Genomic DNA, 14,066 nt, shown 5'->3' on the forward strand with positions numbered 1-14,066 from the left:
AGACTGCAAGGAAAACATGCACTTCTCTGTAGTGTAATTAGATGAGTCTGTCTAAAACCGTAACGCAATAGGGTTTGTTCAGTAAAGCAGGCTCCCTGACTTGTTTTTATATTATAAAGGGCCAACTCAAGGGAGCTTCAGCTCCAAGGATAGGTCATATGGCCCGTAGGAAACCTATTGGAATCAATGAGATTCCTCACGCCACCTCATTGATTGGACTTTGCATAGTGAAATCAGGGAGTTGAAACCATCATGCTTGGCAATTTCTGCTTTAGTGAGTAAACCCCAAAGTAATATGATTTTAAGAAATGTAGCCGTCTCATCCTGGTGTATTTGCAAAATATTTTATAGTATCACAAATAAATCTAGTGCAGAATTATAGTGGAAATTGTTACTTGTGCTGTTTTGTTTTCGCCTTTTGAAGTGGACAATTACTGATCATACTGAGACAAAACAAAAATGTATTGAATGCACTAATTATACAAACCTTTCTCTAAACACTTATTTTTTTTTTTTTACTATGGCACAGTGCGTAGAAGCGGAGTACGTTCCTATAATTCTTACTTAATAATACTTGGGTTTTCCAGATCTAATGATTGAGATGGAAGATCATACCAGCGACCTCAATGAAGCAGGGATCCCTGTTTTGGGATACAAAACTTACACAGACAGGGTGTTCTTCCTGCCTTCTAAAGATGGAGAAAAGGATGTCATGATAACTGGGATGCTTGATATTCCTGAGGCCAGAAGACAAACTGTGGAGCAGGCCCTCAACCAGTTTTCAAATCTCCTCAACAGTAAATCTTTCCTCATTATTGTAAGTATTACTTCACATTGAGGCAGCAATAGCTGGTATGTTTAATAAAACGACTATATAAAGTTGCTACGCCTCCTGATTTGCAAATGTTGAGGTGCTCCTTCAACATGATTGTAATCAATTTCACTCATCTGTTTAAAGTTGTATCCTCCTTGGGTTCTGCATGTAGGCCCTGTCCATAGTTTATATTACATAGAAAGTGATGGCAGATGAGGACCATTCGGCCCATCAAATTTGCTTGCAAGCACTTGCTGGTTATACACTGTCTGACACCACGCTACCGTTTCAGTAAACATGTACGACTTGGCAGCGACTCGGTAAATTAAGTTGGTCACCTTATTCTCTATCCGTTTTTCAGTTCATTCACACCCTGGAAAGCCAAAAGGACTTCTCTGCCCGAGAAAAACTCTACTTTGCCTCCTTACTGACAGTTGCATTGCATGGGAAGCTGGAGTACTACACAGATATCATGCGGACATTATTCTTAGAACTGATGGAGCAGTATGTAGCCAAGAATCCCAAATTGATGCTTAGAAGGTATGTGGATCCCAGAGATCTCTATTTGGCGATTTTTACTTGCCTAGAGACAGAAAGAAATGTGGGGCTATCCAAAACGTGGCGTTTTTAAACTTCACTGATGGTCACAGTAGATGTATTATAATTTTATAGATATATAATCCAAAGCCTTACTATTCAGGTAGAATCTTTATAGCTTTATGGCGTGCAGTGTAATTGCTCTCAACAGCTTGGCGTTTTGTGGCTTGTTGACATATTCGGTGTATGCCAACGATAGTTTGTGTTTTATATAACGATAAGTATAAATTTTTTGCTGCTGCCGTGGTAAGACCTACAAAAATCTGTATTTAATGCACCACAAAGGCAAAACAGTAATTGTGCTCTCCAGCGTTTTAGACCGTTAAACCCAGATCTGCCCTTTTTTTTTTCTTTAATTTCAAGGTTTAAACGCACAAAAACAACTAAACTTCTGGGATTCTTTCTCAGTTTCTAAAAACGCCAATTATTATGTGTTTATGTGTTGCCTTACAAATGGGAACTGTCATCGTCACAGCTTTTAGCGTAAGCAAATCAATATAGCCAATGCCTTTTGTCATCCGTGTAATTGTTTTGGAGAAACGTTGTTCCACCTGGGGTGGGGGGCGAAGATCTGTGGCTGCATATAGGACGACCAGCATTATCTAATCATTTTCCATCCCAAGAAAGGCTTCCTGAACCAATGAACGATCCAACCATAAGGCAGAGAAAAGCTAATGGCAGGAATAATTGTGCAAATGTTAAGAAAAGGACGTTCGTATAGCTGTTTCTATCGTAAACACATCAAGTGTGTTTTGAATACATATATATTGCTTATTTTAATCACCACTGCATAGATTTAATTATTTCTGAGAAGGGATTGGGCCTAAAGCAGCAGAATAAATGCTCTTTCTAATGCTGCATTTACAAGAAATTTACTTTGGAATTCTGAGTAGGTAGAAGAAAACATTTATTAAAAGGGTAATAGTAATAATTTAGTTCTTTAGTAACTTGGAAAATGTGTTTATGGCCTTCTGTTTACAGGTCGGAAACTGTTGTGGAACGCATGCTGTCAAACTGGATGTCCATATGTTTATATCAGTATTTAAAGGTAGGCCATGCGTGTACGGTATATATGTGTAGGGGCCTGTGGGCTCATTGAGTCACCAGGGATTTTGTGTTGGATTGCAGTCTGTTCTTAGATGTGTTGTTGAGCTGCTCTCCAGCGGAGTGAATGTGTGTTGGTCATCAGATGCTATTTGCTGAATAGATCATTGATACCATATGGGTTAAAATAATCCCAGTTTCAATCCATTGAAATGATTATATTTTTTATTTATTTTGCTCAATCTGAATCTTTGAAATGCAGGACACGGCTGGTGAGCCGCTCTATAAACTCTTCAAGGCAATCAAACACCAAGTGGAAAAAGGTCCTGTGGATGCTGTGCAGATGAAGGCCAAATACACACTGAATGATACAGGATTACTGGGGGATGATGTTGAATACACACAGTTGGTAAGTGGCTTTTTTGTATAAATTAGAGGAAATAATTCAAGAAAAACTGACTGAAGAATTGTCCTGTTCTATAAAGGGGTCTTTGTATTGATTTAAAAAAATCACCAAAATGACTATGTATCAAAGGCCGGATAGGATATTTTGGCCGTGTCCCCGTAACATATACTGAAGTCCTATTGCTAGGCTTTACACAGCTTCTCTAAATGAGTATAAATTGAATATTATATTGCTTTTGTTGGCATTGTGGTTACACAATGAATCCTTGCACCATTACCGCAGCCTGTAAAGTTAACAATCTACCCGGGGCTAGTCTCATCGCTGCCCATCTCCTTCCAAAGGGAAGTTTTCTATTCACATCAACCAGTGGCCTCGGAGCTTGGATATTTTTAGGTGTGGAACCGGTTTGTGTAAAAGGTTACACAACGTGGAATTCGTAGTGAAACAAAAAATGCTGCATCTCATTACCAGTAGCTGCCTGTAGTGTCCGTAATGAACTTTCTGCATTGTTCTGAGAAACGAGACACTGTTTTCACGTGAAGAAAAGGAGTAAACTGTTCTTATGTTTCCTTGGCAGACAGTGAATGTTATTGTCCATGATGAAGGCGCGGAACCTGTACCAGTCAAAGTACTAAATTGTGACACCATAACTCAAGTGAAGGAGAAGATAGTAGATCAGGTTTACAAGAACATACCTTATTCACAGCGGCCAAAAGTAGACAGCCTAGCTCTTGGTAAGCTACACTGTTGTGCATGTGCTTCTAATGATAAATACCCCCATCTTTCTGCAATGGCTCTTAAGAAGTTACATTGATGGACGCAAGTCTATAAAACAATTATCCCTAGAAAACTCATTAAAACATGTAGTAACATAGAAATTTAGGTTAGAAAAAGTCTTATCAAGTTCAGTCCTTCTGCTTATCCTTTCTGGTTTTCTAATAAATATCCAGACCCTTTTTGAAGTCATCTATTGTATTTGATAGCAGTCACTGTGGTAATAAACTGATGCACTAGAAGTCCAGTAACATATAATTTGCCTTGGAGAGTTAATTCATATACATGGCCCTCCTCTCATTCATCCACTCGGCATACTTTACATGTTCTGTTTATGCACTCTAGATTACGTAGTGATTGTACTGTATTTTTCCTGGGTTCTGCTTTTATGCACAAAGCTTGTCCCTTCTGTTATTTTCAATTACCACTCCGGTATGTGATGAGTGTTGTGTGTTACACATTAAGCTTACCCTTCATATGTTTACAGTAGTAGTGGATCTCTGTACTACTTTTATACTTTATTATAGTTGACTATCAGTGTCGTACAAAGCAACCAAATACTGTGGCTCTATGTAGCTGAAGTTTCTCTAATATCGTCATAAAATTGAGCAGGAGCCACCACAGTAGTTGTGTGTGTTTTGTAGAGTACTTTGAGTGTCCATGAACTTGTGCATTGTGTAAAGACGACAGCAGGAAAGTGGATGCCTGTTTCAAAGTGAAATATTGTTTAGTTAACAAGATGAGATCAGTTAATTGGTAAAAAAAAAAATAATTAAAAACAAAAAAATACATGAGAATAGCTGCACTTTAACACATCTTAGAGACACTGGAGTTTTTCCAATATATGTATTTTTACAACTAATATTTCTCATTCTTTATTATTCCCAGAGTGGAGGCCAGGCTCTACAGCACAGATATTGTCCGATTTGGATCTAACGTCACAGAAGGAAGGCCGATGGAAACGCGTTAACACCCTCATGCATTACAATGTAAGCAAGTGGTTTGAGTTTGGGAAACGATAGAAATCTGCTTTCACGTTCGTGCCATTGATTGACCGGATATATCTGATATTATGTGTACCGTCTTAAACTTGGCTATAGATTGGAGGTAATAGCATGCTGTTATAACTAGCAGCTTGAATCTAAAATGACGATTTAGAGAAAATTGTGTAAGGATAGCTCTGATATTAACTGTGTAAGGTTTCCTTTTTTTATATATTACATTTGTAGATTGCCAGCTGCCATGTAAATTAAAGTTGTATTATGTATGTATTCTCCAAATGCAGTTTTGTTTTTGAAATGCCTAATGTGTCCCTTTGTTTTCAATGACTAGGTAAGGGATAACGCCACACTTATATTATCAAGAGTTGGCATTTCTCAGCAACAAGAAGAAAATCACCAGGACATTCCAGGGGAAAGTACGTTGTATATCATTGATTTGGAAGAGACCATCCTTGAGGGACATTGGTCTTCTGCCACATACCTGTTTGGTGCCCTGAAACAGGCTCACTTGTTTTGCTAAAGCTTCTTAATTTTAGTAACAAGAAATGTTACGCAATGCAAGTACTTGGTATCTAATTTTTGCTTCATTTAGTAGTTAAAAAAAACTAAAACTGACCACCGTAAACGTTTTGGTCTTTGGTTGGTTTGGTAATAACAAATGTATGAAATTGTGGTTTCTTCAGGGCATGCTTTACTAGATGATGAGAACAAAACGTGGCACCTTGTCCATCCAGCAGATGAGGTAGATGAAGGCAAATCAAAGAAGGGAAGTATAAAAGAAAAAGAACGAACCAAAGCAATAACCGAAATCTACCTGACAAGGCTACTGTCGGTCAAGGTAAAAAAAAAAATTCCCACAAAACTTCCTTCCATTGCGAGTGAAAGTCTGTAGCGGTGCTAAAAGCCTGCTGCACTCTTTAAAAACCTTTGGCGTGATGAAGAAGCTTTGCTTTAGTACAGCTGTCTTTGTTTCTGTGTCCAACAGGGTACGCTCCAACAATTTGTCGACAACTTCTTCCATAGTGTCCTCAATTCCAATCAAGTGGTACCTCCTGCAGTTAAATATTTCTTTGACTTCCTTGATGAGCAAGCAGAGAAATATGACATAAAAGACGAAGACACTGTTCACATATGGAAAACAAATAGGTAAACGCTTTCATTTATGGCCATGAGGTATTGCGCAAGCTGGAGAATGTGTATTGCAACCTATATTTTGTGGGAGTGTGTGTGTGTGTGTATATGTATGTGTGTGTAATATATATATATATATATATATTTCATTTTCCACAGGTAGCTAGTTAACCTTGTATTTCATTCAATAAACCTACCTGTGTTATGTGTGTTGGTGAGCGTTTACATTATACAGTTAGAATATCCAGCACAGCTCAGGTGTAAGTGCTTATGAAATGTTTCCCTCGGGCATTGTGATCCATATTAAATAGTTTCCCTTTCTTCTGTTTCAGTTTATCGCTCAGATTTTGGGTTAATATACTGAAAAACCCGCACTTCATCTTTGATGTACACGTGCATCAGGTGGTGGACGCATCCTTGTCAGTCATTGCACAGACCTTCATGGATGCCTGCAGCAGGACCGAGCACAAGCTGAGCAGAGTAAGTCTGTGTGGCACGCGCGCTGTCATTTTATTCATACATATTTTCAACCAGTTAGTAAAAAGAAATAACGTTCTTTAGGCAACAAGTTTCACTATAACGCTGACATCAGATTTTGCCATGTAGTCACTTAGTGATGGCTATTTGTAAATAATGCTATTTCCATTATAGCCTTGTTCTGGATATTCTAAGAGAGCGCAAATGAGAGGGTCCAACATGAGACTTACATGTTTTTTTCTTCTTTGTTTTCTTTACATAGGAATCTCCTAGCAACAAATTGTTATATGCAAAAGAGATCTCAACATATAAAAAAATGGTGGAAGAGTAAGTCTGTGCTTGACTTGAAAACATTGATTTCCCATTGTAATGACTGCATAGTGATTTTATGGCACTACCAGACCCAGTTATCCATGGGTAGAAGGGACTGTGACATTTACCATAGCGTAGAGGTCCAGGTCTATGGCACTTAGACTCCAGTTCTCATCTGCAAAATGGAACAATATTGGTTTCATAGCCTAACAGGCCAATTAGCAATTTTCCCATTGAGTGTTTTAGACAGGGCTTACTATAATGAATAACTGTTTATTTTGCATACTAGCCTATTTGTAGGTCCCGTTAACTACTAAACCTACTTACCCTTTCTATAACCTGAACACTGCATTGTGAGGCTGCGTAAAATATTGGTGACTGATAATGACCCATTGTAAACATGTATTTCAGCTATTATAAAGGAATCCGCCAAATGGTACAAGTCAGCGACCAGGACATGAATACTCATTTAGCTGAAATTTCAAGGGTATGTATGATCACCTTTAATATGTGTTTGGTTCTGCTTGGTCCATCTGTTTAATCCGCCAACAAAACCTATATATACTAAAGTTTATAAGCAAAATCAGAGGTGAAAATGGCATAAACACTGCCTGTATTGTATGTTTGGGCTGTCCAACAATTCATCCAGGGCCTTTAGGTAACCACAGTTTATGCTTTTAATTAATTTATATTCAGACAAATTAACTGAGTCCTACTGGTAATTACATCAACATTTTAACAATCTGCCTGGACTGATATCTGTATTGTGAATCCATGGACAATTTTGTCATGTACCTCAATAAAATGATCAATGCATCTTGTAAACCAGAATCCTATCTTTTTGTACATATTTGTCTTAAACCAACTGAATAGTGAAATAATTTAGAAGCCTTGTTGTTGGTCTGTGGGGAATATGTTTGGTGTATCTGTACAATGTGGTGTTTTCTTCCGATTACAGGCCCATACGGAGTCTTTAAACACGCTAGTAGCGCTACACCAGCTGTACCAGTACACAAACAAATACTACGATGCGGTAAGACTTTCCAAGAATCTGTGCTTGGAATAATATATCCAATATTACTGGATTTGTGTAATTGGGAAGTTATATTACCTGTGTGGAATAGTAACGTAATCACACACATTATAAACTGAATACGTTCTGTATGTTTTTATCATTGGAGTTGTGCAGTGCCAAATGATACATTTGTAAGCGCACAGGTTTACTTTGACACAGCTTGTTGTTCTCGATTAGCCAAGATCCCTCTACATAGACAATGACTAACTTGTGTGTTTGTTTAATGTTCTAGATCATAAATGCTCTAGAAGAGGACCCCGGAGCACAACGCATGCAGTTAGCTTTCCGATTGCAGCAGATAGCAGCAGCACTAGAAAATAAAGTCACAGACCTTTGATGGGTAAAGTCACGAAATGAAGACGCTACCGTATTCTCTCCTTGAGGAAAAAGAGTTTTATTTTTTAAATGTCCAATTTCCTCTTTTTTTAAATTGATCAGATCCATTTGTTTTCATATCAAGAAAGTGTAAAGGGGAATTGATTTTTACTGTAAATTATGCCTCAGATATGTGTTATATGTAGGGAGGTTTTTATATATAATGTAATTGCACAATGCATTCTGCAGCATTAACGTTTTTTAAATTTGTTTATGCAAACATTCTCCATTTTTATTGCAATTTTGAGCCAAGCAATACGTGTAATAAGCAATCATGTCAGCGGATTGGGACTTGGTAAATGTTGCACTTCTTCCCCGCCATTTGTGTACGACTAACTGGACTGAAGATGGGATATTTGCACATTCATTTGGGGATCTTTTTCCACGCGGTGCCACTGGGGGATAACTCAATGTATTGCTGCTGCCCGGATTTTAATGGGATTCATTCACGTTGCCAATTCCAGACAGAAAAAGATGTTAATTCACTGAAGCACAACTCGAGCCTCGTAGCTTTCCCCTTTTTTACGCTTGAGGTTTATTTTATATAAATATACATTCTATAATGTGCCTTAAATGTTCCAGTTGATGAAATACTGATGATACATGATTTTGTAAAGATACAGAAAATTTATTTATGTCACTGATTTTTCTTTTCTTTTTTTCTTTTTGTGAAACTTTGTGACCAACTTATAATTATGTATCAATGACGTACACATTGACCTGATTATGTAAAAATTGAATATGTTTTATCTTGTATTAAAATGTTACCTGTATTTGTTTATTTGCATCTGGTAGCTTAAAAACTAAACAAAAGCACCTCTACATTGTGTATCTACATTAGGAATGTAACATGCATATAGAGAAAAAACCTGTATTCATGTTAAAAGTACCACTACCAGCATTTGATTGTAAACCTGAGAACTCAAATAAAGAGTCTCGCATCTCACCACTGCTTGGATCAGAACAGTGTTCCATTATAGCAAACCTCTGTATTATGTCTGATTATACACAATTCTTCCAGGTACCTGCATAATAGTGTATATCTACTGCACTCGCTAGTGTTTAATATAGCCCCACGTTTCTAATCTCAAAACCCCCTTATTAAAGCTCATATTTGCCAAAAGTCACATGCAGTCCCAAAGCTACTTTTTTGGGTACCCAGTAGTTGCAGTTGGCTTCAGTGGCTTTCAATGCAAGTGTTGGTTGTTTTCCTGGCTGCCAGCAGGGGGCGATCACAGGTAATAAACCAGCTGGTATAGTATGTCAACCCAGAAGTTGTTCCATCGCTCGGCGTATAGTAAAAGCTCCTTCCACTTGCTGCTTGTAGTTACTCAATCTGTGTGGTTAGATTTCATGATTTCGTAGACAGAAGTACAGATTGCATCATTGTGCATTTTATGAAGTTGTCTTTTGAAGAAAGTTAGGTCAACTTAGATTACTTCAGTTTTAAACTTCCCGTAGTGAGCAACACATCCATATACTTGCAATATTATCTGATCAAAAAATAGATGGATATCTCAATGAAACAGTGCTTAAACATTTCCAATATAATAATGCTTAGGATTCATTTAACATGGGTGCTGTGTTTTACACTTGTGAGTTCAGCATCCAAGTCATGGCAAGGTTTATCCTGTGAGGTATAAAGTATATATAGCAAAGTATATCTTTTTAACAATTTCGGGGAAACCCAGATTAAAATCCTGCTTGGTCGTGTCTGCGTTTCTCTCTTGTATGCCGGGTTAGTCGTAAACGGTCTGCGTGAACGCAACATTCAGGATTTTCATTCAACAATTAATTACCTCAGATTCATGCAGATTATCAGATCCAGGACCGCTATAAAACCGGTAGATTTATTGTCCACCCTTCTGGAAATGTAGGACAAATTAACCAATCCTGGTCGAAATTTACCAGGATCCAAATATGTTTTTTTTGTTGTGTTTTAACAAGTGTGCTTTATTTTATATTGTCTAGTATACTGGGATTACGCTGATTACTGGGATGATGCTGATATGGGATTTCACTATTTAGTGGGTGATGAGGAGCCAAGTTGGAAGCTTCTTTGTCCCACACCATTCCATGAACACACCAAAATGCACACGGTATAGGAATGACGCTGTGTGAAAATGAACCCAAACACATTTAACCTCTCGTGCCACAGTGAGGATTCTTTTAACCTTGAGCGCATGCTTTCAGTTTGCCAAACAGGTAGGATATTAACCTGCCCAATGGGACTGTGATTGGTGCCAGCTTCTAACTTTCTAAGGCGGCATCCAGGGAGGCAGCGTGCTTTGAATAGCGAAACCTTGAGCATTGGAAAGTAATCTGAAGCTAGGCAAGGGGCAGGTAAGGAGACAATGTAAGAAATCCCAATGTTTTCTTTAAATAGGAGCATATAAGTATTATTCCATAAATTACACCACATTATTGAACGGTCATAAATGTTTTGGGATATTCAACCCCTTTATCAATGCGCTGCCTCATCAATGTTGCTTTTTTTTTTTTTTCCTTTTTTTTTTTTTTTTTTTTTTTTTTGCATAAAAATGCTGTCAGAATTATCTCTACATATTTCCTGCAGTGTGGCTGTCCCCCTTGCTTGAGTTCATAGAAAGAGAAGCATACTTCCACTACTCTGATTCTCAAGCTCAGTAATGCTCACAAGCACCGAATCTCACCTGCGCAAAGACATTGCCTGCTGGTATTGTATGATGAACGAGATTTATGTGAGATTGCTCTGGGCAAGATGTTGTTGAGTTCAGTGCTCTATTTGAGTCGCTATGTTCTTCTACTCCAGTTTCAACAAACCAAATTTGTGTGGACCCCACTTTTTGTTGCCTTGCGTTAACAGGAAAGAGCCTTCTCCAAAGAGTTGCCACAAAGTGGGAAGCACTAAATCGTCTAGTCACGGTATGCTATTATTTTAAAGATGTCCCTTCACTGTAACTAAGGTGCCTACTCCAAATTATAATTGCACAAACTTTACAGTTAACATGCCTGCATGAAGGTACTGTTATCATCCACAAAACCAGAGTCATCTACCAGATGGCAAAGCATAATTCATTACTCCAGGGAAGGCTTGGCAGTATTTAGCCCAGAGGGCAAATCAAGCAAAGTGGCCCAATAATGGACTCAATACAACATTGGGCAGACCATATGTTGAATGGGCACTACCCAGACACCCAACACACATCACAATAGTAATACTAATTAGACATGTGATTAAACCTAATCCTAAATTGAGACCAATACATACATAAATGTGTATGTATCGCTTCCTCAAAATGTAAATAAGTTTTACTTCCCAATATAGGTTCCTCCTATGAACAGGACTTCCACAAATGCACACTTTTCAAGATAAAATTGTCTTACAAGATAACAATCTATTAAAATTACTGATTGTACTCTTTGCTAATCAGTGTTATACAACAAGTTATATCTGAGCCTTCCGCTGAACACCAATGATGGTTCTTTAAATGAACAGAATAATAAGGTATTGTGTATATACTTTTATATTAATACACAATTTTAAAGCAATAAACAAAATGTCATATGTTTAAATTATCTTTAACAAATATTGATAAACTGGCTTCCACCTACACAGAGTAAGGGGAAATAATTTAATTGGTGAATAATCGTGTGAAGAACAGTTAGTTACAAGGTTTTCTCCCACAGTGTACAAATAAGGTGGGGTTCTGGTGTATTTTAATATGTAAAAGTAAACCATCTGCATGGTTAAAGAGGAAAACAAATTTAAATGGTTATTAAACAGAGTAACTGAGGGATGTCGGTTGTGTAGAAAGTTTTCTCTTGCTGAAGACAATTACATTCTAAGACATGGTTCCGCAGCCACATTGCCTGTTTTTAGCCAACAGCGATGTTGCTGTAATGAATGGTCAGACAGGCCTTGGCCTGCTTCTCATGTTTCCCATATACCACGCCATGCTGATTTAGCAAAATAGTTTTCTTCCAATACTTTAAAAAGCTAAAGTGATAATTTTTCCTCTTTAACCAGGAAAATAAATGTATACACAGCATTGATGTGTTAATTTAACATTGCTGCCCTATCGCTTCAGTCTGCCTTTGAGCTAAAGAAAGAGGGTTTTGCAAAAGCTGGAGATAATAGATGTACATGTTTTTATAGAGAACACATTTTAATTAATGATTCCAAAACTATGACGAAAATACTAAAGAGCATCCAGGTACTGGTCCTGGGTGATTTGTAAATTGGCAAGACAATAGCATAAGAAAGAAATAACCAGAAAAAGATCCTAAAGCCTAGAAACGATCAAAGCTGCACTGGTAAGACCGGTGAAAAACGCAAAAGAAAATAACAATCTAATAAGAAGTGCTGCATCGTGCTCTATGTCAACTAAAAATGGCATCAAAAGGTTTGAGATACTAGAGTTCCCCATAAACTGCCATTCTATGTGTATTTGTGATTGAACCTGACTAAGGTCCAAGTGAGCAGATGCAAGGAACCATAGGAGGAATCGGCATAGGGCGGCCTTTCCCAATAAATGCTAAGGTCCAGCAGCCTGCACACTCCAATTCAATTTAAATTAGACCTTCAAGCAAGTGCTGTTTCTCTGCTATAATAAATCTGCAGAGCAGTGCAGAGGAAACAAATTAAGAGGCCTCACTGAAACTACAGAAAAACAGTACATTATTTTAAAACAGGAATATGTTTGTTACATTCATACAGTAGTAAAGGTACACTGCAGCCATCACATGCACTTAGAATTTCCATATTGTCCATTCTGCAAATGCATGAGGGGGTCCTGCAAAATCCCTTCATATGCATTTGCCTTTTCAATCATTCTTTTGCATCAGTTATGTGCTTTATTACTATTTTGTTGGGTTTTTTTTTGGGGGGGGGGTTGAACAAACACAAAGGGAAGGTCAGGGGCATCAGAATGTCCCTTTAAGTACCAAAGAAAGTTGTGGAAAAACAGCTAGGTTCAGGAATTAAAAGCAAACATTAAAATTTCATGAACGCAGCCATATTGAAGCAGAAACTGGTGACTGTACTCAGATACAGTTTAATGGCTTATAACAGGACTACACCCCTCTCTTGCACAACAAACTATTTGACATATTTAATATGGGCTGGCTTTACTCTGCTCTGGTGACAGAAAAACATAACTAAAAAGCTTTTCATTTACTGCCTGGATCTTCAAAGCCACAGTTCAGCTGGGAAATAAAAGTTTAGCAACCTAGTTCCTGATTGCCTAATCCCTGACATGTAACAGGAAGCGCGGGGAGTAGCAAACCTCAGCCTGCATCTGGGAAATGAAAACAGCACACATTGTGTTCCATTAGTTTTGTGTTGCGTTGGTATCGGCTCTATTGCAGAATGTGTGTTCTGTCCGTTTCTCTCTGGCCTACCATCACATAGCGTACAACATCAACACAATGTAATATTAAATTAAACACAACCAAACACAACATTAGAAACATTTTCCCGGTAGTGTTTCATACCCAACCCAGTAAGTGAGCAGTAGCTCACTTTACCATATGTCTGCCCCAAACATAACTGACACTTTAAGGGTTTACTTGCAGCATCTGTTGTTCTACAATATAAGCTGATTTATTATAATGTTAAAGTCATGTATTTTGGGATCTCACATAAATGTATTACTTTCTTTAGTTTGCTCAAAATTATATCCATCCCTTGCATTAGAGATCGGACTCGTACATCTTTTATTGTGGGCATCAGCCTGTCCTGTCCAGCTATCTTTCTGCTAGATTCCTTCACATGTCGGTTGTAGGCATTGAGACATTCCAGCATTTGCAGAAGAAGTATGACACTTCACAAAGACAATGCAATTGATTCTTTTCACATGCTAAAACAGGAATTCCTTAGTATATGTGGAGTGCCAGAGAAAGCTCCATTGAAATCGTCTGGCTAAATGACTCAATAATATAAACATACGTAGTTGTGACAGGTTGTTACAGCATACTCTAACAAAAAGAATTACCAAGCATGACCAAGCAGACAATCCAAAATGTACAAAGAGTGTCGTGCCAACACCCTACAGTTAATCTATACCATCAACACAACAC

General features: G+C 37.8%; 1 protein-coding gene across 1 annotated transcript in view; it reads left to right on the forward strand.

The window, feature by feature from the left end:
- LOC149302836 (plexin-B2-like) overlaps positions 1-7,968 on the forward strand; it is a 30,601-nt gene extending 22,633 nt beyond the window's left edge. The window contains exons 23-36 of the mRNA XM_089482010.1: positions 588-817; positions 1,176-1,354; positions 2,393-2,459; positions 2,718-2,864; positions 3,439-3,595; positions 4,524-4,624; positions 4,968-5,052; positions 5,320-5,474; positions 5,622-5,782; positions 6,100-6,247; positions 6,507-6,571; positions 6,968-7,043; positions 7,515-7,589; positions 7,864-7,968. Coding sequence (XP_089338136.1) covers positions 588-817; positions 1,176-1,354; positions 2,393-2,459; positions 2,718-2,864; positions 3,439-3,595; positions 4,524-4,624; positions 4,968-5,052; positions 5,320-5,474; positions 5,622-5,782; positions 6,100-6,247; positions 6,507-6,571; positions 6,968-7,043; positions 7,515-7,589; positions 7,864-7,968 — 1,751 coding nt within the window. The remainder of the gene's footprint in view (positions 1-587; positions 818-1,175; positions 1,355-2,392; positions 2,460-2,717; positions 2,865-3,438; positions 3,596-4,523; positions 4,625-4,967; positions 5,053-5,319; positions 5,475-5,621; positions 5,783-6,099; positions 6,248-6,506; positions 6,572-6,967; positions 7,044-7,514; positions 7,590-7,863) is intronic.
- Positions 7,969-14,066: the final 6,098 nt, after the last annotated feature.

This window comes from Sceloporus occidentalis, unplaced genomic scaffold (genome assembly GCF_023333645.1).
Source record: "Sceloporus occidentalis isolate IW3139 unplaced genomic scaffold, rSceOcc1.0.p SCAF_17, whole genome shotgun sequence".
In the NCBI taxonomy this organism is placed as follows: Eukaryota; Metazoa; Chordata; class Lepidosauria; order Squamata; family Phrynosomatidae; genus Sceloporus; species Sceloporus occidentalis.